Source organism: Rana temporaria, chromosome 2 (assembly GCF_905171775.1).
Source record: "Rana temporaria chromosome 2, aRanTem1.1, whole genome shotgun sequence".
Lineage (NCBI taxonomy): Eukaryota > Metazoa > Chordata > Amphibia > Anura > Ranidae > Rana > Rana temporaria.
The window spans coordinates 102,790,388-102,815,019 of record NC_053490.1 but is presented as its reverse complement, the minus strand read 5'-3'; the positions used below and the strand labels follow the sequence as shown (position 1 = coordinate 102,815,019).

General features: G+C 48.9%; 1 protein-coding gene across 1 annotated transcript in view; it reads right to left on the bottom strand.

Annotated features, from left to right (window-relative positions):
• The window catches only part of LOC120929305 (sterol O-acyltransferase 2-like), a 243,464-nt gene that overhangs the window by 152,598 nt on the left and 66,234 nt on the right, over positions 1-24,632 (bottom strand). Inside the window, exon 4 of the mRNA XM_040340633.1 lies at positions 4,560-4,619. Coding sequence (XP_040196567.1) covers positions 4,560-4,619 — 60 coding nt within the window. The remainder of the gene's footprint in view (positions 1-4,559; positions 4,620-24,632) is intronic.

Below are 24,632 nucleotides of genomic sequence, written 5' to 3'. Positions count from 1 at the left end.
TAGGAAAGTTACGTCGGTCGGGAGAAGCCTATTTTCAGGCGTATCTAGTTATGTGGGTACGGCGCATAGATACGATGGCGCACATTTAGACTTACGCGACGTATCTCGAGATACGTCGGCGTAAATCCTACCTGAATCTAGCCCATAGTGTTTTTTTCAAAATTGTCGCTCTTCTTTTGTTTATATGCAAAAAATAAAAAACGCAGAGGTGATCAAATACCACCAAAAGAAAGCTCTATTTGTGGGGAACAAAAACCATAAAAATCATTAGGGTACAGTGTTGCATGACCGTGCAATTGTCATTCAAGGTGCGACAGTGCTAAAAACTAAAAATTGGTCTGGGCAGGAAGGGGGTGATGCCCTGTATTGAAGTGGTTAATCTCATCATGTGTACCAGGCATCATCAGGGAACTGCCTTAACGTTAGATTCATCACATGACCGCAGTCTCTGCCTGGTCCCGGGCATTGACGAGCATGCTGCACGCGAAAGGTACCCCCCCGTACACAGGCGCAGACCTCATCCACAAACATCCCAGTCCAGTCAAGTGGTTAAACCAGCTTTGTGCAGGTTTAAACAAGCTTTCAACAAGTAGTGCTGAAGCTAAGCCTGATAAAGCCTATTAAAAACTCAGTCAGCACTCCCATTAACTTGTTCTTAGCCTTGCCAACCTAGAGTTGAAGACAGGGCTGGACTGGGACAAAAATGTGGCCCTGCACTTCATCCAGACCGGCCCAGGGCACAACACATCAGGGTACAGTGCACATCAGGGCACGGTACAGAGCTCAGCACATCAGGGTACAGCACATCAGGGTACAGGGCACAGCACATTAGGGTACATGGCACAGCACATCAGGGCACGGAGCACAGGGCACAACACGTACAGGGCACATCACATCAGGGTACAGGGCACAGCACATCAGGGCCCATCACAGCACATCACATCGGGGCACGGGGCACATAGAACATCAGGGCACATAGCACATCAGGGCACATAACACATCAGGGCACGGGGCACATCAAGGCACATAGCACATCAGGGCACGGGGCACATAGCACATCAGGGCACATCAGGACATGGGGCTCAGAGCACATATCACATCAGGGCACAGGGCACATCAGGGCACATAGTACAGTGCTCAGGATACATAGCACATCAGGTCACATCAGGACATGGGGCACATGGCACATCAGGGCACATAGTACATCAGGGCACATCAGCACACAGGCACAGAAGCTATGGATATCAAGTGGGCCGCATTCAGTGTAGCATCAGAGACATATACAAGGCCCAGGACCAGCCACAGTCTGGTGCAAAACCTTGCCCATGCAGTGAGTGTCTGAGACACCAAGGTTGCGGCCACAATAGGCCGCAATGCAGACCCCAGCATGGCAACCATGGAGCGGGTCAGTGCCTCGGACCTCCTATCAGTATGGTCCTTGAAGGCCGGGGTCCCTTCTATAGGGAGAGTGGTCACCTTTTTAACCGGGCAACCGGGGGGGCACTACTGGAGGAGAAGCCCATTTTCTCAAGAGGCTCTCCTCAAAGGGGTACCGAACCACCAGGCGCTGAGGAACTATAAAGGACTTCTGCGGCCTTTCCCATTCCTTATCAGTAAGTCCTCCTACTCCTCTGGATACCACTCGGTTTTACAATATTTAAGTCAATTTTAGAATCATGCTTTGTATCTGAGCTCTATATGGTAGAATTGTAATATCATTGTAAATAGCCTATGTGGACCAGTTATTAACCTGATTTATTTTTGATTTTATGTTTGTAACTGCTTTTATGACATTCCTATAATAAATTAACTTCGTTTTTTTACCTACACTATCGTGTGCCTTCAAAGTCCAATTACTAGTTTCCAGTCCAATCCATTATCAGTAAACTTGTCAAAAAAAAGTACATATAAGGAAAAACCTTCACAGAGCAGTCTGATTTATGTGACCCAAAAAAGACCGAGCCCTCAGAGGATACCTCAGCTGCATTATACTGTACAGCTTAAGGAAGTCCCTTACAGCATTAATAAGCGCACTGACAAGTGCCCTGTTACTGACCCAAGTGAGGAGTCCTCCTCACAAGGAAGGTCCTGGACCCTTTTCACAAACAACACAGAACCAGGGACCTGACAGCCAGGTCCTGGCCTGAGTCAGAGCAGTCCCCAGGGGATGGTGGGGGGAGGGGGCACTTTTCACCCCCCTAACGCCCGCACGTCACTCCAACAAAGTGTCCATGGGAACCACAGGTGCAGGAGAACCAGCTGCCACCTCTGGCATGTTTGGGGAAGAAGAACCAGACACTGGGGCAGATTCATGTACAATGGTGCAGATTTGCACCGGCGTGGTGCATCATTTTTAGACTACACCGGTCCAGCGCGGAGAGGCAGTTAGGTGATTCAAGAAACTTTTTTTGTCTACGATGCCCCAGTGGGGCGGATTTTAGACGGCGTAAGGCGGGGTAAGGCCAAATGGGAGTCACCCTATGCTAATGAAGTGCCGACCGTGGCGCAGGGGTCACGCCGGGGCGCATCTTAGACCGCACATGCGCAGTGACATCCAGGGGTAAATGCCCCAATCTGCACATGCTCAGAACTGCGCCCTGGCGTGACCCCTGAGCTACGCCGGCCCACTACCAACGCCCAGTCCATAAATCAGCCCAGACTTCCGCCCTGCAGGTGCAAATGTATTGAAGCTTTTTTTTTCCAAGCTAGGTCGTTTGCAGTGTGTTGGGCTGGTGATGTCATCCTGCAGGATTCTGGTTAATTCCAGGATGACTTCACGGCTGAATCTGTAGGTGCGATACACCTCCAATTCCCCCATGTCAAAGACGTCAATGCGCGTGCGGAATATCCTCTCCCGTGCCCTCCTACGTGCCCGTCGACGCAATAGTGCAAGGACCACGGCTGCCCCTGGCATGTTGGCACACAGATGTGTTGTCCAGCAAGTGTTGTTGCTCAGGTCATCTGTAACGCTGCTGCTTTAGCTGCTCTCCAGCTGACCTGTGCAAGTCTGGTGCAAAGTTACCCCTGCTTTTATGAGGGGTAACTTGGCGCCGGAATTTTCTGGTCCGCGCACCGGGAGTAGCCTGCGCCGGTCAAGCTTAAGTTGATGAATCGGCCCAACAACCTCATTTGCATATTTAAAACACAAAAACCTTGGCCGCGCCAGATCCGACCAGTGTAAATCTGCACCAATGCCGCGCCGGCGTGGAAATGTTACACCGAGGCGATGAAGTCTATTTGGAGGCGTAATCTGGTTCTCTGGGTACGGCGCAGCGATCCGCCGGTGTAAATCTGCACTTACGCCGCGCATCTCCCAAAAAAACGGTGTAAGTGCTACATGAATCTGCCCCACTGACTCCATAACCAGACAGCTCTCAGGGACCCATACCTGAATAAAGCCCACCCTCCTTGCTGCGCTGACCGGGTGTTACCCAGGGGACTCACCAACCACAGAAGGACACTGTTCAGCGCCGCTGCCTGCCCTCAGAACACAGCGTGTGTGTGAGGAAAAAAGCTGTGAGGTAAAGCTGTAAGCTAAAATTATGAGGAGATCTGTGCTGCGTGCTGTAGAAGCCAGCACTAGAGGCCAAAACCACCTCCAAAATGGCCGCCGGACGCCTCAGACAGAGCAGGGAGCGGCCACAGTAAAATTGCCAACCGCAATAGTAAGCTGCGGCATAGCACGACCACAGCAAAATGGCCGCCAATGGGAATTCACAATAATATAACAGTAGACTACAAAAAAATTTCGCCGGCGCTGCCAAAACACCGCGACGTGGATGAGAAGGCCTCATGAGGCCTTTCTGAGTCAAACACACCCCCACAGAAATACACAGGACCAGACACCCCACAGTCCCCCGGTGGGAAAATGAACCCCCCCACAGGTCCACCCCGGTAGCAGTAGAGCGACAGAGGGAAATATGACAGAGAGCATGGAAGGGAGGATAGGAGGACCCCCAAACCCCAGGAATGCTCAGCTGTACCGACCCGGTATGTCGTTGCAGACCCAGCCTCTTTGCAAAGGTGTGCTCACGCTCGCTGGCTGGACTGAGGAGACTACAAGGATCTACATATATCCAGCCTGTCTCTCAGCCAACAGTTGATAGAAGATTCTTCAAGAATAAAATAAAATGGAAAATTTCCTCAGGGCGCTGGGCCCAAAGGGAGCCATGTGTCCTTTTCATTTGCTAGGCAGAAAGAAACTGAGGCTGCATGCTGCAAGGAGGAGGGTAATGTCCAGACGGACCACCCCCTGGGCGGCGCTGTTCAACTCTGTTAAAGTAACATGTATTTAACTATCTAACATGTTTCTGTCTAGTCCTCTCCTGTGAACAGGAACATAACCCACTTGTCAAGATTTAAGGAGCTGTGTCCGTCCATGGACAATAAGAAAAATTATGATTTTTACATGTAGGAGAGAAATTTCAGAATTGGCCTGGTTGGCAAGTGGTTAATAGTTCGAAATATCAGACATTAACATCTACTTGTAAAAGCATAAGTAAAATGTCTTCTGCTCACTAAACTAATATAATAAAAAAAGATTGAAGATATCCACTTACTCCAGCAGGGAAGCACGATGCACAAATGTTTTCCTTCTTCCAGACATTGATCCTTGGGATCTAAATCACAAACAGCAATATAATGTATTTTAATATAAAGTATATTATGTACATATGAAAATGCAGTGACCTTACATAATAACAGTACATGGCAAAACAAAAAATTTTAGTTTTCTCCTAACTGGATGCCAAATGGAAAAAGAGTAGTTGTTACTAGTGTTGAGCAGAATATGCCATATTCGATTTCGCGATATATCTCGAATATATATTCGAATATTCGAGATATATTCGCTAAATTCGAATATTCGTGATATTTTATCGAAATTAAATGATTGCGATTTTTCGCTATTGCGAATGCGAAAATAATTGCGATTTTTTGATAACTGCGGTAGGAGCACTCTGATTGGCTCAGAATATTCGTGATATTTTATCGAAATATCGCAACATGCGAATGCGATATTTATTGCGCAATTTCGAGAAATGCTGGAGGAGCGCTCTGATTGGCTCAGAATATTCGTGATATTTTATCGAAATATCGCAACATGCGAATGCGATATTTATTGCGCAATTTCGAGAAATGCTGGAGGAGCGCTCTGATTGGCTCAGAATATTCGTGATATTTTATCGAAATATCGCAACATGCGAATGCGATATTTATTGCGCAATTTCGACAAATGCTGTAGGAGCACTCTGATTGGCTCAGAATATTCGTGATATTTTACAATACAAAATAATTGCGAATATTCGGGAAATGCGGAAGGAGCACTCTGATTGGCTCAGAATATTCTTGATATTTTACAATACAAAATAATTGCGAATATTCGGCAAATGCTGTAGGAGCACTCTGATTGGCTCAGAATATTCTTGATATTTTACAATACAAAATAATTGCGAATATTCGGCAAATGCAGAAGGAGCACTCTGATTGGCTCAGAATATTCTTGATATTTTACAATACAAAATAATTGCGAATATTCGGCAAATGCGGAAGGAGCACTCTGATTGGCTCAGAATATTCGTGATATTTTACAATACAAAATAAAAAGTGTTTTGCATTGGTGGTGATTCTTTACTCTATCCATCTGTCACAGCCGTTTGTCAATCAAACACCTTGAAGATTGAACACGTTCATGCTGCATGCTTTGGACTTTTTTTCACTTCACATATCAAAGACATTTTTATGAAAGATTATTTTTCTATTATTGGGACTATATTTCTTTAAATATTTGTTTCACTGTGTATTTCACAAGTTATTTGCGCTTGCTTATTTTATAATTTGCCCACATGTCTTGTCACTAGACATATTTTTTATTCTTGTAGAGCGACTCCATTTTCTGTCTTGTATTAATTTATGTTGTATAACATTTTTGAGTTGCTGCTGTATTCTCCCCTTTTTTAAGGTATGCGCAATTTTTTCCTTCTTACAAAAAATAATAATATCAAACATACAAATATTCATAACATACACATACACAAAGCCCCCCCCTTTTGCATCAGAGACAATCAGAGTTCTCCTACCACAGTTATCGAAAATTCGCAATCATTTTCACATTCGCAATAGCGAAAAATCGCAATTTTTTTTTTTTCAATTTGGCAACATAAAAGGATCGCCTCAGCTTAGCTACTCGGCCCAGGGTCTCTAATCATACCAGCAATGCTTTTAGACGTCGATAGGATGTGATCTGTTTTAAAAATCAAATTGAAAAAATGCGAATATTCGGAATTGCGAATATTTACCGCGAAATTCGAAATATAGCGCGATTTCTCGAATATGCTATATTCGAGTCGAATATTCGCAATGTGAATATTCGTGAGCAACACTAGTTGTTACATCCAGCAGGAAATGGATTATGGTCGTACAATGTCACAATACACTACTCCCCCCATTAGTGGTCACTAATTGGGAGAAAAAAAAAATACAACAGATAACAGGTACTACTTTAGAAGGATCTCCTTGAGGCTTAATTCACACATTGGCCCAGATTCAGGTAGATTTGCCCATTACTTACACATGAGCTGCTCAGCTGAATTTCTCTGGGCTGGAGCAATTTTGCCAAATTGCCACCTGATTCAGGAATCGTTTGTTCATTTAATTTGCTCCTGTTTAAGGCAAAGCTGAGGGCGCAAGGCCGTGCAAGTCAAAGTGGGTGTGCCCCTATGTAAATGAGGAATTTTCGGCTCAGCAGAGGTTTGCGCCGGGCGCGCGCATGCGCAGTTAGAGCGCTGCCGTCTGCGCATGTGTCAAACTGCGCCTAGCATAATTTCAGGGCAAATCATGCTCAGCTGCTTGCATTGACCAAATAAATAGGAGCAGACTTGCGCAGGTTCTTTGCTGAATTTCATCCTGCTTTTTCCTACCCCCCCTGAGCAAGGAAATTCAGCCCATTTTCAAGAGATGGCACCTCCTAAAGGAACCAAAAAAAGGAAGGCAAACTTTGTGGCTGCGGAGATGGACATTTTAATTGCTGCACTCCAGCAACATAAAGAGCTTCTATTTGGTGCCCAGCGGGCAAACACCACCGTTGCCCAAAGGAGGGCTATATATGAAGCCATAGCCCTGGACATCAATGCCCTGGGTAATGAAGAGCGTACCTGGGATGACATCCAGAAAAAGCTCAACGATATGAGGCGCAGGGTCCGGGATAAACTGGCTCTTATAAGAAAATATACCGGTGGCACGGGAGGTGGGCCGCGATGTAATATCCGGCTCAATCAGGAGGAGCAGCTTATTGCCCAAACGTTTGTGCAGGAGCAGGTGGAGGGACTTGAAGGGTACGACTCCACTGTTGGGAACTTGGGGACTGGTAAGTTATTTTTGTTTCATATCTGCTGTGCATCATGGGAGGGGGTAGAAGTGAACATATTTGTGGGTATAAGTGAAGATGGAAGTATTAATTTTGTTTCATATCTGCTGTGCATCATGGGAGGGGGTAGAAGTGAACATATTTGTGGGTAGAAGTGAAGATGGAAGTATTAATTTTGTTTCATATCTGCTGTGCATCATGGGAGGGGGTAGAAGTGAACATATTTGGGGGTAGAAGTGAACATGTGAGCAGTGTGTTTGTCATGAAATACCTCAGCCACCAGATGGCGCTAGCGGCGCATCGGCGCGCGCGGGCACGCGCACCGGCGCGCACGGGCACGCGCACCGGCGGCAACGGCGCACGGGCACGTGCAAACGGCAATTCGGCGCCAAAACAAGGTACTTAAGGCGTCCTGGGAGTCTGGCCCCTTGCTGTCCGGTCTGAAGTGTTTCCTGAACCTGCCAGTACCTGTTACCCCTGCTTGAATCCTGATCCTGATACCCGGCTTGTTCCTGTTGATCCTGTCTTCCGCCTGCCCTGACCTTTTGGCTTGCTCCGACCATCCCTCTGCCTCATCCCTGGTACTCTGCCGCCCGCCTGTTACTGACCCAGCTTGACGACCCCTCTACCATCCTGACCTTCCTGCGTCTGATCGGCTGGTCCAGCTTCTCTCCGGCTTCTGGGACTTGCACTGTCTTCCGGGACTTGTTGCTGCTTGATCTTCCAGACCTCTGCCCACCGGTCTGCTACTTGCCAGGCTGCACCTGCCTTCCAGAGACTCCATCAGATCCTGCAGAAGCGACCAACAGCCCCTGCATCAGCGTCTCTCCAGGCGCTTGTGCGACTCTGCATTTCCGTTCCTCCTGTCTACTCTATCAGGGGTCCCGGAATCAGAGGAGTAACGGCTGCCACTTCCTGCACGTCGGGCTCACCCTCTGAGGTACGTGACAGTACCGGACAGCCATGTCCGAGCCCGCGCAGGGAGTGGATCCTATGCAGGAACTTTGCCGCCATCTTGAGGGACTGACCCAGGCCGTCCGAACCTTACAAGAAGGCTACACGCGTTTGGAGAATCGTGTCCAGGCTCTATCTACTCCCACCACCTCTGCAGCGGCTTCTGGGGCATCTGCTTCCCCATCCGTGATCATGCTGCCGCCCGAACCCAAAGTCCCTATGCCCGAGAGGTTCGCGGGTGAACGTAGTAGATACCGGGCCTTCCGCAATGCTTGCGAACTGTACTTTGCTCTGCAGCCACGGACCTTTTCGTTAGAAGCCACTAAAGTGGGTTTCGCCATCTCACTGCTGTCTGGCGAACCGCAAGCTTGGGCCCATCGCCTCCTGGAAAACAAAGATCCATCACTTGACAATGTTACTACCTTTTTCCAAGCCATGTCTCTGCTGTATGAGGACCCTCACCAGGCCGCCTCCGCGGAGGCCGCTTTGCACGCCCTGCAACAGGGTCGCAGACCAGCAGAGGACTATGTGTCCGAGTTTCGCAGATGGAGCTCAGACACAACCTGGAATGACTCGGCCCTCTGCTACCAATTCCGCGTTGGTCTTTCTGAGCCACTGAAGGACGAACTGGCCCGGGTAGGGGTTCCAGGGACCCTGGAGGCATTAATTAACCTGACCATCCAGATCGATCGGCGCCTGAGGGAGCGCCGAACGGAAAGGACCACTACCCCATCTCGTCCGGTCTGGATGCTGCCACGGGTGCCTCCCGTTTCCAGTATAGTTCCTCCGGTTCCTTCAGCCTCATCTGTTCCTGACACCTCAGAGCCCATGCAGTTGGGTCTCCTCCGTCCTTCCCTGACGCCCGAAGAACGACAACGCCGCAGGGTCAACAACTTATGCCTGTATTGCGGAGAGGCCGGGCACTACGTGAGGACCTGTCCTGCCAAACTTCGTAAGTGTCTGTCCATGTCTTCCGTTCACCTACCTGTTCTGCCAAGTAATTCCGCTCATCTGGCTATTCCTATTCTCTTCCAGCTTCCAGGAGAGTCCATCCAAGTCAGCGCTATAATTGACTCAGGGGCCTGCAGCTGCTTTTTGGACCAGTCTTTCGCCATCAAGCATCGGATCCCTCTTCGTCCCAGGACTACTGGACTCTCTGTTTACCTAGCGGATGGCTCGGTGCTAAAATCCGGACCAGTCACCCGAGAAACCCAGCCTCTACCCACCACCATTGCTGAAAATCACCATGAATTGCTATGCCTAGATGTGATTCACTCTCCCCTGTTTCCTGTCATACTGGGGGTACCATGGCTTCAAATTCACAACCCGCAGATTGACTGGACCACGGGCAAGGTCAGCTTCGGTTCTCTGTTCTGCCGACAGCACTGCTTACAAGTGTCACCTCCTCCTCTGCCTTTACTTTGTATGGACTTCGATATCGAGACCCGTCAATCTGTTCCAGAAGCTTACCACGACTACCTGGATGTTTTCAGCAAGAAGGGGGCTGAGACCCTTCCACCACACAGGGCCTACGATTGCCCCATTGAACTCCTTCCAGGTGCTGAAGTTCCCTTCGGAAGGATCTTTCCCTTAACAGGACTTGAACTAGAGACTTTAAAAACATACATCGATGAAAGTCTGAGGAAGGGGTTCATCCGCCCATCCACATCACCCGCGGGAGCAGGCATCTTTTTTGTGGAAAAAAAAGACCATTCCCTTCGCCCTTGTGTGGACTATCGGGAACTTAATAAGATAACAATTAAGAACCGGTACCCTCTCCCCTTGGTGCCTGAACTGTTTCAACGTCTTGGGTCCGCGGTTGTCTTTACCAAACTAGACCTCCGTGGGGCCTACAACTTAGTCCGCATACGTGAAGGGGATGAGTGGAAAACCGCTTTTCGTACCCGTTTCGGGCACTTCGAATATTTAGTCATGCCCTTCGGGCTCTGTAACGCCCCAGCAACGTTCCAACACTTCGTGAATGACATTTTTAGAGACTACCTGGACCTCTTTGTCATCATTTATCTGGACGATATCCTGATCTTCTCCCCTTCTCTGGAAAAACACCGGCTACACGTCAGGAATGTACTTGAGCGTCTCCGAACCCACGGACTGTATGCCAAACCCGATAAATGCGAGTTCGAACGCTCAAGTATACAGTTCCTGGGGCTTATAATTTCCATAAAAGGCGTTGAGATGGACCCCCAGAAGGTCTCAGCGATTCTTGACTGGCCAGCACCTACGGACCGAAAGGGCGTTCAGCGATTTGTCGGCTTCTCGAATTTTTATAGGAAATTCATCAGAGCTTTCTCCAGCATCATTGCTCCTATAACGGATTTGACCAAACAGACTGCTCGTTTCCGCTGGACTACAGAAGCCCAAACAGCCTTTGAAACCCTGAAGAACTTGTTCACTTCGGCATCCATTCTCAGACACCCCGACGCGAGTTTGCCATACATTCTGGAGGTGGATGCGTCTGAAACCGCGGTTGGGGCAGTTCTTTCGCAGAGACAGGGCCCCAAAGCTCTGTTACACCCCGTTGCTTACTTCTCCCGTAAGTTGTCTGAAGCAGAAAGAAATTATGACGTCGGGGACCGAGAGTTGTTGGCAATAAAGGCCGCTCTGGAGGAGTGGCGTTACCTCCTGGAGGGCGCAGCGCACCCAATTTTAATTTACACTGACCACAAGAATCTCGAGTACCTGAAGGTGGCCAAGAGACTTAAACCACGCCAGGCCAGATGGGCACTTTTTTTTACGAGGTTCTCTTTTCATATCACATACAGGCCAGGGTCAAAAAACACCAAGCCGGATGCTCTTTCCCGCATGTACGGAGATTCAGGGTCTCTCAGTCCCCCTGACACCATCTTGTCATCTGGGAACTTTCTATTGTTACAAAGGGACTTATTACCGCAAATCAGGCAAGCCTCTGCTGGAATTTCCCCTTTATCTGGTTCGGAGCTGCAGTCCAGGGACGGTTTGCTATGGCATCAGGACAAGATCTTCGTGCCCGAGAATCTACGAATTGATGTTCTGAGCTCTTGTCACGATCATGAGTTGGCCGGTCACTTTGGGATACAAAAAACCTCGGAACTTTTGCAACGCACCTTTTGGTGGCCTCAACTTCTGAAGGACTGCAAGGACTATGTGGAGTCTTGCACCACGTGCATTCGCAACAAGGGAAGCAAGCTTAGAGCCTGGGGACTCCTTAAACCGTTATCAGTGCCAGAGAGACCATGGAGAATGATCTCCATGGATTTCATTGTGGAACTTCCCCCATCAGAAGGCTTCACCACTATCTTTGTGGTCGTGGACAGGCTCTCAAAGATGGCACACTTTGTCCCTTTGAAAGGCACACCCTCTGCCCCGGAAACAGCCAAAGTTTTCATCAGGGAAATTGTTAGGCTTCACGGCGTCCCAGCGGACATCGTGTCCGATCGGGGGGTGCAGTTCACGTCTAGGTTCTGGAGGGCACTCTGCAGTAGTCTCAAAATCGGTCTCTCCTTTTCATCAGCATACCACCCACAGTCAAATGGGCAGACGGAGAGAACAAATCAAACTCTTGAGCAGTATCTCCGCTGCTTCTCCTCGTTCTCTCAAGAAGATTGGGTGTCCCTGCTGCCCTTAGCGGAATTCGCTTACAATAATTCTATTCACTCCGCCACCAAACAGTCACCCTTTTATGCCAACTACGGGTTTCATCCTTTGTTCCTGTCTAATTCTATTCCGGAGAGTACGGTACCCGCTGTCCAGGATACTCTAAACTTTTTCAACACAAATAACAGGATCCTGCAGGAGACAATGTCTAAGACACAGGAACGCAATAAAGAGATCTTTGACAGGGGAAGAAGAGGAGAACTCAATCTGGAACCTGGAACCAAAGTTTATTTATCCACTCTGAATCTAAGACTTGCATGTCCCACGAAGAAGCTAGGCCCTAAATTTGTGGGCCCCTTCTCTGTTAAAAGAAAGATAAATGAGGTAGCCTACGAACTTGATTTACCAGAAACCTTTCGAATTCATCCAGTCTTCCATGTTGCTTTGCTCAAGCCGGATGTTCCCAATCCCTTTCCTGAACGAGATACTGGTCCCCCAGAACCGGTATTAGTCAATGGGGAAGAAGAATTTGAGGTAGAATCCATCCTTGATTGCAGGAGGAGACGCAACCAAATTCAGTTCCTCGTTAAATGGAAGGGGTATGGGCCCGAGGAGAATTCATGGGAACCAGAGGACAACATACATGCTGAGAGACTAATCCAATCATTTAAGGACTCGCATCCACTGGAGATGTCTCGATTGGGCATCCGGAGGCTGCCCATTGGAGGGGGGCAATGTCATGAAATACCTCAGCCACCAGATGGCGCTAGCGGCGCATCGGCGCGCGCGGGGCACGCGCAATCGCGGCAATGGCGCGCACGGGCACGCGCACCGGCGGCAACGGCGCACGGGCACGTGCAAACGGCAATTCGGCGCCAAAACAAGGTACTTAAGGCGTCCTGGGAGTCTGGCCCCTTGCTGTCCGGTCTGAAGTGTTTCCTGAACCTGCTAGTACCTGTTACCCCTGCTTGAATCCTGATCCTGATACCCGGCTTGTTCCAGTTGATCCTGTCTTCCGCCTGCCCTGACCTTTTGGCTTGCTCCGACCATCCCTCTGCCTCATCCCTGGTACTCTGCCGCCCGCCTGTTACTGACCCGGCTTGACGACCCCTCTACCATCCTGACCTTCCTGCGTCTGATCGGCTGGTCCAGCTTCTCTCCGGCTTCTGGGACTTGCACTGTCTTCCGGGACTTGTTGCTGCTTGATCTTCCAGACCTCTTCCCACCGGTCTGCTACTTGCCAGGCTGCACCTGCCTTCCAGAGACTCCATCAGATCCTGCAGAAGCGACCAACAGCCCCTGCATCAGCGTCTCTCCAGGCGCTTGTGCGACTCTGCATTTCCGTTCCTCCTGTCTACTCTATCAGGGGTCCCGGAATCAGAGGAGTAACGGCTGCCACTTCCTGCACGTCGGGCTCACCCTCTGAGGTACGTGACAGTGTTGCACCAGCAAACTATTTCGTTTTGGTGTCATCCACAGGTGGTGATGAGGAAGATGAAGCTGGGCCGTCTTCGGCTGCGGGTCGACCCAGCCCATCCATACCAGAGCCAGGGGTACAGTCAGGCCCCATGGACATTCTGTCTATGTTGGTCAAGGAGGAGATCCTACCGGGGCCAAGTATGGAGGAGGAAGTGGTATTGGAGGAGGATTCCTTTTTCCTCATCCAGGAGGACTCTGGCTCCCTCCAGGAGGATACCACCATCCCTGAGCAACCCACCACCCCCCCGCCCAGCACGTCATCCCCCTCCAGGGCTAGCCCCTCTATTGTGGACCCCTCCCCTTCTCCCTCTGTCCGTGCCCGAGCCTCTCCTCCCAGGAAGGCTCAGTCGAAAACGAGGCATATATCCTCCAGCCTCCGTGACGGTCTGCTGGAGGAGCAGGCCCTGCAGACCCGCCATATAGGGGCCATGGTGGGAGAGGTGCGTCGTCTGGCGGACAGCATGGCATCCACCTCCACCTCTGTGCAGCATGCCCTCACCCTGCATGCGGACCGGGACAAACATGTCTCACAGAGCCTGGGGGAAATTAGTGGCAACACCAAGGCCATAGTCACCTGCTTGGTGGCTCAGGAGACCACACCCGCATTATTAAGCAGGATGACAGCTGCGGTGGAGGCCAATACCGCTGCTGTGCAGGCCAACACCGCTGCAGTGCAGGAGGAGGGGAGAATGACCCGCCGTCATCAGCGGGATACCACCACCCGCCAAATAAGGATGTTGGCCCAGACCAACACCATCCTCGCCCGCCTGGCCAACGCCATGGAGGGCATGCAGCCACCACCGGCGAGGAGTGTGGAAGTAGGGGTTGATGATCCTCCCCCCCCCTCAATCCCCACCTCATGCCTCCTCCGCACCACGGAGATTGAGGAGCCAGAGCCGGGGCACCCTTGGCCCAAAGAAAAAAACAAAACAATAATTTAATGTCTACATTTTTTTTTTCAACAGAATATGATTTTTTTATTATTTTTATATATGCTCAGGATATGAGGTTCATTTTTTTTATATATGCTCAGGATATGAGTTTTTTTTTTTTATATGCTCAGGATATGAGTTTTTATATTTATTTGTAGTCCCTACACACGGTGAGGAGTGTATACTACAGTGTGACTGGTGTGTGAATGGGGGGGGGTGGCACTCCTGCTGGAAAAGGGGTGTCACCCTCTGCCATGTGAAAGGTGTATGAATGGACAGCAACATAATTGGAGCCTTGACGCAGCGTTTCTGCTCCCTAATACCATGGGGTATTGTTGGGTCTAATCCAATTTGGGGTGCATGTGTCGGGTGTGTGCTAGGGACTACAGTGCATTATACTTGTGACAAGATCAGGGTGTGTTTAATGTGCAAAGAGACGTTCCACAAGACCATTCCGGATTGCTCTTCCCGTAGTGTTTCTTGGGGGGGGGGGTTGCGTGGTTCGGGGGTAAGGTCATTGCGTAGCTCAATGTGCATGCCCCTTCTTTGAGCTAAATTGTGGAGAATACTACATGCCCCGACGATTTGGCACACAAAGTTGGGTGAATACAACAGGGTCCCCCCTGATTTATCCAGACATCGGAATCGAGATTTAAGGATGCCAAATGTGCGCTCCACCACCGCACGGGTACGTGCATGGGCTTCGTTATATCTTTCCTCTCCTGGTGTTTGAGGGTTACGAAATGGGGTCATCATGTGAGGTCCCAGGGCATATGCAGAGTCACCTGGAAGGAAAAAGACAGGAGGATGTTAGTCGTGCATGTGCCCCTTGTGATGTGTGCATCATGGGGGGGGGGGGCAGTCATACCTGACACCCATGTCACTCACCAATCAGCCAGCTGTCTCCATACATGTTCTGGTCAAACTCGGTTGGGATGGGGCTGTGCCGGTAAATAAAACTGTCATGGCTTGACCCTGGGTGTTTGGCACGGACATGCCATATGAGGCCATGTGCATCCACAATCATCTGCACATTTATCGAATGCCAATGTTTCCTGTTGCAGTAGATATGCTCGAGGAGCCGGGGGGGGGGGGCGTAGTGCCACATGGGTACAATCTATTGCACCCACAGTGCGTGGGAATCTGGCTATTCCATAAAAATCACTGATTGCCTTCTGCTTGTTACCAACTCAAGGATGACTTCAGGGCTAAAGCGAAACATGCGATACACCTCATTATCACTCATCTCAAAAAGGTATTAGCGCCCTCTGTAAATCCTCTCCCGTGCCCTCCTACGAGTCGGCTCAGTCAATATAATATCAAGAACCATAGCTGCCCCTGGCATGTTGGTGCACAGATGTGAGGTCCCAAAAATGTGGGTGCTCTGCTTGTTCAGCTCGTCTGTCTAGGTGCTGCTGAAGTTGCGCGCTCCTTCAGATGACATTTGGCCATCTTTTGCTAACTTGCCCCTGCTTTTAGCAGGAGCAAGTTTGCCCGGGGAAAAAAGCTTGCGCGCTTCTAGCGCAAGATGCGCATCACACGCGCATGTTTCTGAATCATCGGCAGTACCTAATTTGCATATTCGCTGAGGGAATTCCATGAAGGCGCAACTTACACCCCGCGCAAAATTGCGCGAAAATTGCGCAGGAGCAGCTAGGCTGCGTGCGCGGGAAAATGGCCGCATTTCAGGCTTAACTGGTTTATTGAATCAGCCGCAAATTTGCATGGGAGCAAATCAGTACTTGCGCGGCGCAAATCACTCTTGCTCCCGCGCAAGTGCTTCTTGAATCTGGGCCAATGTACAATTGCAGACGTTTTGCCGCACTGCAAAACCTCAGGGAGACGCAGAAAACAATTGTTTACTGTGTGTCCCATTCACAATGTAACGCAGTCTGGGGTTGCACTAAAATACAGACATGTTCCATTTTATCGCAGTGCACTGTGCCAAATCGCAAGGCACAGTACAGGAACAGAATTGCGGACCCTCAGCTCGCAATGTACTGTGGACGGTTGGCCCGTGCAATGCTGCCTGCATTGATGCATGCCCACCCTCCCCCCCAACGACAGCCACTGTGATTGTACACAGTAGGAGTCTGTCAGCAGATCCTGGCCAATGATTCATGTCCGGGACCTGTTGATCATCTGTGTCCAATAACAGCCCACAGCCCTGTTCTACACAGTATGCTGTTGTGGTATTATTGACAATCAACACAGGGCTCTATACAGAGAGAACGATCTTTCTGTTTCTTATCCCTGCAAAGAGATTAGAACTAGAGATATTTAGTAAAAAACAGCACACATTAAACATTATTAGGCACACATTTAATCCCTTAAATCACCCTAGGTGTTAACCCCTTCCCGGCCAGTGTCATTAATACAGTGACAGTGTATAGTATTATCACTGATCACTGTATTAGTGCCACTGGTGATGTCAGTGCCAGTTAGTCAGTTCCCCCATGCGTCAGTTAGGCCCGGTACTCACGAACAAACATGTACGGTGAAAGCGGTCCGTTGGACCGTTTTCACCGTACATGTCTGCCAGAGGGCTTCTGTACGATGGTTGTACACACCATCGTACAGAAGTCCGCGCGTAAACATTACGCGGGGCGTGTCTGCGTCGTCGCCGCGACGATGACGCGGCGATGACGCGGAGACGTGGGCGGGCCTGCCATTTAAAGGCTTCCACGCATGCGTCGAAGTCATTCGACGCATGCGAGGGACGGCGGGCGCCTGGACATGTACGGTAGGTCTGTACTGACGACCGTACATGTCCGAGCGGGCAGGATTCCAGCGGACGGTTTTAAAACACGTCCAGGAATATTTGTCCGCTGGGAAAAGGCCCGGCGGGCAAATGTTTGCTGGAATTCGGCCCGCTCGCGCCCACACACGACCAAACATGTATGCTGAAACTGGCCCGCGGACCAGTTTCAGCATACATGTTTGGTCGTGTGTACGGGGCCTTAGTGTCAGATTTCCCGCTGTGTTTTCGCAGTCCCATTATAAGTCGCTGATCACCATCAAAAAATAAATAAATAAAATTTCCAATATTTTCAGTACCTTGAAAAAGTATTTATACTCCTTGAATTTTCCCCAATTTGTTTGCATACGTAAATGTATTTTATTGGGATTTTATGGGATAGATCAACACAAAACAGCACATCATTTTAATGTGGCAGAAAAACTAAATGGTTTTCAACATTTTTTACAAATAAATATCTGAAAAGTCTGGCATGCATTTGTATTCAGCCCCCTTTACTCTGATACCCCTAGCTAAAATCTAGTGGAATCAATTGCGTTCAGAAGTCACCTAATTAGTAAATAGAGTCCACCTGTGTGCAATTTATTCTCAGTATTAATTCAGCTGTTCTGTGATGCCCTCAAAGGTTTGTTAGAGAACCTTAGTGAACAAACAGCATCACGAAGGCCAAGGAACACACCAGACCGGTCAGGAATAAAGTTGTGGAGATGTTTAAAGCAGGGTTAGATTATAAAACAATATCCCAAGCTGAGTTGAACATCTCACAGAACACTGTTCAATCCATCGTCCAAAAATGTAGAGTATGGCACAACTGCAAACCTACCAAGACACAGCAGTTCACCTAAACTGACAGGCCGGGTTAAGAGAGCATTAGGCCGGGTTCACACTGGTACGACGCGACACTGGTACTACTTTGGATCCGACTTTGCCTTGTGACTTGAAGCCGACATATGTCCGACTTTCAATGAACGGGGATCCGACTTGGATCCCTGCCAATACCAGGCACTGTGTTTGATATGAATCTTGAGGGGGAACTCCATGCCAAATAAAAAAAAACTGCATGGGTTCCTCCTCCAAGAGCATACCAGGCCCTTGGGTCTGGTACGGATTTATAGGGGAACCCCTACGCCAAAAAAACGGCATGGGGGTCCCCCCAAAATCCACACCAGACCCTTATCTGAACATGCAGCCCGGACGGTCAGGAAAGGGGGTGGGGATGAGCGAGTGTCCCCCCTCCTGAACCGTACCAGGCCGCATGCCCTCAACATGGGGGGGTGAGTGCTTTGGGGCAGGGGGGCGCCCTGCGGCCCCCCCGCCCCAAAACACCCTGCCCCCATAGTGATGAGGAAAGGGCCTCTTCCCGACAACCCTGATTGTTGGTTGTCAGGGTCTGCGGGCGGGGTGCTTATCGGATTCTGGGAGCCCCCTTTAATAAGGGGCCCCCCAGATACCGACCCCCCCACTCTATGTGAATGAGTATGGGGTACATCGGGGGTCTTCTTCCGACTCTCCGCTTTTTTCTCCGTGCTCTCCAGTGCTTTCTGCAGGGCCCCTCCACTATCTTCTTGCAGCTCTTTTACTAGCAGGGGGGCCCGGTCTTCTCCGCTGTCTTCTTCCCTCTTTCTCCTGTCCCGATTTTGACTCGTTTAATGTCACAGTCCCGGGGCATGATGGGACTGTGACGTCATACAGGCGGGGTCACCGGGTGACATCACCCGGTGACCACGCCCCATGCCTATATAAATGGTTGCGCACTGCTCACACGGCATTACAGTGGGAGAGCTTGTCGAGTCAACATCGGGACAGGAGAAAGAGGGAAGAAGACGGTGGAGAAGACCGGGCCCCCCGCTAGTAAAAGAGCTGCAAGAAGATAGTGGAGGGGCTCGGCAGAAAGCACCGGAGAGCGTGGAGAAGAGAACGGAGAGTCGGAAGAAGACCCCCGAAGTCGAGAGCGGAGAGTCGGAAGAAGACCCCCGAAGTCGCAAGAGACCCCCAAAGTCGGAAGAAGACCCCGAAGTTGGAAGAAGACCCCCGGAGCTGCCCAATAAATTACTTTTATAACCTGTGTAGTGTGTTTTTTTTCTTGATACTTTTGTCCCAGGTGAATAGGTAGGGGTACAATGTACCCCATACTCATTCACATAGGGTGGGGGGCCGGTATCTGGGGGCCCCCTTATTAAAGGGGCTCCCACATTCCGATAAGCCCCCCGCCTGCAGCCCCCGACATCCAACGGCCAGGGTTTTCGGGAAGAGGCCCTGTCCTTGTCAACATGGAGACAGGGTGCTTTGGGGTGGGGGGCATCAGGGAGTCCCACCTGCCCCAAAGCAGTCACCCCCCATGTTTAGGGCATGCGGCCTGGTATGGAGGGGGGGCACTCGCTCGTCCCCATCCCCTTTTCTGACCGGCTGGGCTGCATGCTCGGATAAGGGTCTGGAGTGGATTTTGGGAGGACCCCCACGCCGTTTTTTCGGCGTAGGGGTTCCCTTTTAAATCTGTACCAGACCCAGGGGCCTGGTATGCTCTTAGAGGGGGAACCCATGCCATTTTTTTATTTAAAATTTGGCTTGGAGTTCCCCCTCAAGATCAGCAGAGAACAAGTCGCATGCCAAAGTCAGATCATGCAAGACGGCGTTCCGACTTTGACCCAACTTCAATGATATTCAATGGAGTGAAGTAGGATCAAAGTCAGACCAAAGTAGTACAGGGAGCATTTTCAAAGTCGGTCCGACATGTGTCGGATCAGTTAAGATGGGTCCCATAGGGAAATATTGATTTTCACACGTCATGCGACATGAGCTCCCAATGTCAGAGCGTTTGTCGAACCAGTGTGAACCCGGCCTAAATCAGAGAAGCAGCCAAGAGGCCCATGGTAACTCTGGAGTAGCTGCAGAGATCCACAGCTCAGGTGGGAGAATCTCTCCACAGGACAACTATTAGTCGTGCGCTCCACAAATCTGGCCTTTATGGAAGAGAAGAAAGCCATAAAAAGTTCAGTTTGCAGTTTGTGAGAAGCCATGTGGGGACACAGCCAGTGTTAATTTCGTTGACTAAAGCATTTTAGTTGACTAAATTAATACTATTTTAGTCTACTAAAATACAACTAAAACAATTGGGATGACTAAATTACGACTAAAACTAAAATGGCGTTTTAGTCAAAAGACTAAAATGGGACTAAAATGCCATTTTAGTCAAAAGACTAAAACTAAATAGAAATTTGACTTCAAAATTTACACTGGTGTGTAGTGCATGTTCATACCTCAATACCATAATAACATATGAGATTTTTCACTCCAGCAGTATATAATGAGTTTGGAAATTGTAGAGAAACGTTCACTAATGCATTACAATTTAATTACACCCATTAGATTTTAGACAACTAAAAACTTAGGAGATTTTAGTCTACTAAAATGTACTCGAGATTTAGTCGACTAAATACGACTAAAACTAAAACAATTGCAAAAGACTAAAATGGGACTAAAACTAAAATAACATTTTAGTTCTAAGACTTAGGCCCCATACTCACGAGCAAACATGTCTGCTGAAACTGGCCCGCAGGCCAGTTTCAGCAGACATGTTTGGTCGTGTGTGGGCGCGAGCGGGCCGAATTCCAGCAAACATTTGCCCGCCGGGCCTTTTCCCAGCGGGCAAATATTCCTGGACTTGTTTTAAAACAGCCCGCTGGAATTCAGCCCGCTCGGACATGTACGGTCGTCAGTACAGACCTACCGTACATGTCCAGGCGCCCGCCGTCCCTCGCATGCGTCGAATGACTTCGACGCATGCGTGGAAGCATTTTAAAGGCGGGCCGCCCACGTCGCCGCGTCATTGTCGCGGCGACACCGCGTCATCGACGCGGCGACACCGCGGACACGCCCCGCGTATTGTTTACGCGCGGACTTCTGTACGATGGTGTGTACAACCATCGTACAGAAGCCCTCTGGCAGACATGTATGGTGAAAACGGTCCGACGGACCGCTTTCACCATACATGTTTGTCCGTGTGTACCCGGCCTAAGACTAAAACTAAATTGAAATTTGCTGCCAAAATTAACACTGGACACAGCAAACATGTGGAAGAAGGTGCTCTGGTCAAATGAGATGAAAATTTAACTTTTTGGCCTAAACACAAAACGCTATGTGTGGGGGAAAACAAACACTGCACATCACCCTGAACATACTATCCCCACCGTGAAAAATGGTGGTGGCAGGCCATCATGTTGTGGGAATGCTTTTCTTCAGCAGAGACAGGGTGACGGGTCAGAGTTGATAGGACGATGAATGGAGCCAAATACAGGGCAATCTTAGAAGAAAACCTGTAAGAGACTGCAAAAGACTTGAGACTGGGGGAGAGATTCACCTTTCAGCAGAATAACGACCCTAAACATACAACCAGAGCTACATTACAATGGAATGGGATTATCAAAGCATATCCATGTATTAGAATGGCCCAGTCAAAGTCCAAACCTTAATCCAATTGAGAATCTGTGGCAAGAATTGAAAATTGCTGTTCAGATGCTCTCCATCCAGACAGAGCTTGAGCTATTTTGCAAAGAAGAATGGGCAAAAATGTCACATCTAGAGATAGATTTGAAAAGCTGGTAGAGACCTACCCAAAAAGACTTGCAGCTATAATTGCACCAATGAGTGCATCTACAAAGTATTGACTCAGAAGGCTGAATACAAATGCACGCCACACTTTTCAATTATTATTTATTTTTTTGAAAAACATTTATCATTTCAATTCCTCTTCACAATTATGTGCCACTTTGTGTTGGTCTATTACATAAAATCCCAATTAAGTAAATTTACGTTTTTGGTTGCAACATAACATGTGGAAAAGGGGAATTAATACTTTTTCAAGGCACTGTATACCATAGTAATGAAATACTACAAAAAGAAAGCCTTATATATATCAATTATATCAATTTTCGTGCAATTGCAGTGAAAAATAGTAAAAAGTAGTGCTGTGTAAAACAGCAAAAAACGGCCTGGACATGAAGAGGGTAAAATCTCAAGTGGTTAAATTGAGATGTATTAAATTAAGATAATAGCCAATCTTTGAAAGCTAGAAGCTTATTAATTGATAAACCACTGCACATATCCTCAAGTTGGACATTTGTCAGAGCATTCAATGACACCATCAAGTCAACTAATTTAATCTGAAAAAAAAAACGTAATTTCGTATATTAAATTTTGTCTTCTCAAATCAACGAAAAATTTTATACATTTTATATATACACACACACACAAATTATTAATTTTATATACGGTATATGTATATATATATATATATATATATATATATATATATATATATATACACACACTGCTCAAAAAATTAAAGGAACACTTTGAAAACACATCGGATCTCAATGGGGAAAAATATCATGCTGGATATCTATACGGATATGGACTGGGTAATGTGTTAGGAACAAAAGAAAGCCACATCGTTTGATGAAAATTAAAATTATCAACCTACAGAGGGCTGAATTCAAAGACACCCTGAAAATCAATCAGTCCATTTTGCTTAAATTTCATTACAGCAACTCAAAAAATGGTACTCAGTAGTTTGTATGGGCCCCACTTGCTTCTATGCATACCTGACAACGTTGGGGCATGCTCCTAATGAGACGATGGATGGTGTCCTATGGTATTTCCTCCCGGATCTGGACAAGAACATCATTGAGCTCCTGAACAGAGTGAGGTGAAACCTGGTGGGGTCGGATGGACTGAAACATAATGTCCTATGTCCTAGGTGTTCTATTGGATTTAGGTCAGGTGAACGTTGGGGCCATTAAATTGTATCAATTCCTTCATTCTCCAGGAACTGGCTGTATACTCTTGCCACACGAGGCCGGGCATTGCCGTGCACCAGGAGGAACCCAGGACCCACTGCACCAGCGTAGGGTCTGACAATGGGTCCAAGGATTTCATCCTGATACCTAATGGCAGTCAGGGTGCCATTGTCTAGCCTGTAGAGGTCTGTGTGCCCCTCCATGGATATGCCTCCCCAGACCATCACTGACCCACCACCAAACCAGTCATGCTGAATGATGTTAGAGGCGGCATAACATTTTCTGTGGCTTCTCCAGACCCTTTCACATCTCTCACATGTGCTCAGGGTGCACCTGCTCTTATCTGTGAAAAGCAAAGGGCGCCAGTGGCAAACCTGCCAATACTGGTGTTCAATGGCAATCAAGCTCCACAGTGCAGGAAGTGAGCACAGGGCCCACTAGAGGACATTGGGCCCTCAGGACACCCTCCTGAAATCTGTTTCTGATTGTTTGATCTGAGACATTCACACCAGTGGCCTGCTGGAGGTCATTTTGTAGGGCTCTGGCAGTGCTCATCCTGTTCCTCCTTTCACAAAGGAGCACATACTGGTCCTGCTGTTGGGTTAAGAACCTTCTACAGCCTTGTTCAGCACTCCTAGAGTAACTGCCTGTTTTCTAGAATCTCCTCCATGCACCTGGGACTGTGCTGGGAGCAGTGGCGGAACTACCACCATAGCGACCCACGCGGACGCTATGGGGCCCGCAGCCGAGTGAGGATCAGGGGGGCCCGGCAGGAACGTCGTTCCCGTTAGCAGCCGTGGCTGCTTACACATACACTGCTCCAGGCACGCTCTGCCAATGAGAGCACACTGCCGAGGGATCTCCTAGAGACTTCACAGCTCTGACACAGCCGAAGGGAGACCGGGGATGCAGAAAATGTCATTTCCTGCCTCTGTGCGTGCCGATTTCTGAAGATGAGGTCAGGTAGGTGGAGAAGCATGGCTTTCTTTGTTGAGGAAGGAGGGGTGAGAATTCCTGCCTGGGGGAGATTCTTTTGGTGGGGAGGTTAAGGAAAGGGGGTGGGTTTGCTTTTGGAGAAGGACCCCCCTCCCCCCCTGTAAGTTTCTTGTAGAGAAGTTTACAGGGGGTGGTTATTGGCAGGGATTTGGTTCTGGGTGGGAAGTTTGTTGAATGAAGGGAGATATTATTTAGCATTAGAAATGAGGGAGATATTTTTGCCTTGAGGTGTGATCAGAGACAGGGGGTTAATATTATGGGGATATATGAGGGAGGGTGGTGTTTTGCAGTGGGGAGTTTTGCTTGTGGGTGGGGGGTTCTTAAGCAGTAGAGGGGGGGGGGATTTTTTCCTTTAGTTCACACTGATGTGGCTCTGCAAGGTGTATTTTGTGTGGGCATTAAGGATGAGCTCCGGCGTGTTCGCATAGAACACGTGCAGAGCCCGCCAGGAAGTCGGCACCCGCGCTGCGCTAATCACAGCCAGTCATTGTCCGATGCTCGGCTGCAGAGATCGGGAAATGTCTGCCTGGCTGTGATTAGCGCAGCGTGGGTGCCGACTTCCTGGCGGGCTCTGCACGTGTTCTATGCGAACACGCCGGAGCTCATCCTTAGTGGGCATGGCAGCCCATTTATACTGTGTGGGCTGCTGTGCCTCCCTAAATACAAAGAAAAGGTCTATAGGACCCTCCACCATTTCTGGAGTCACAGCCCGCACAGGAATCGCAAATGCAGAGCAGTTTCCAGTGTGGGTGTGATTTCTA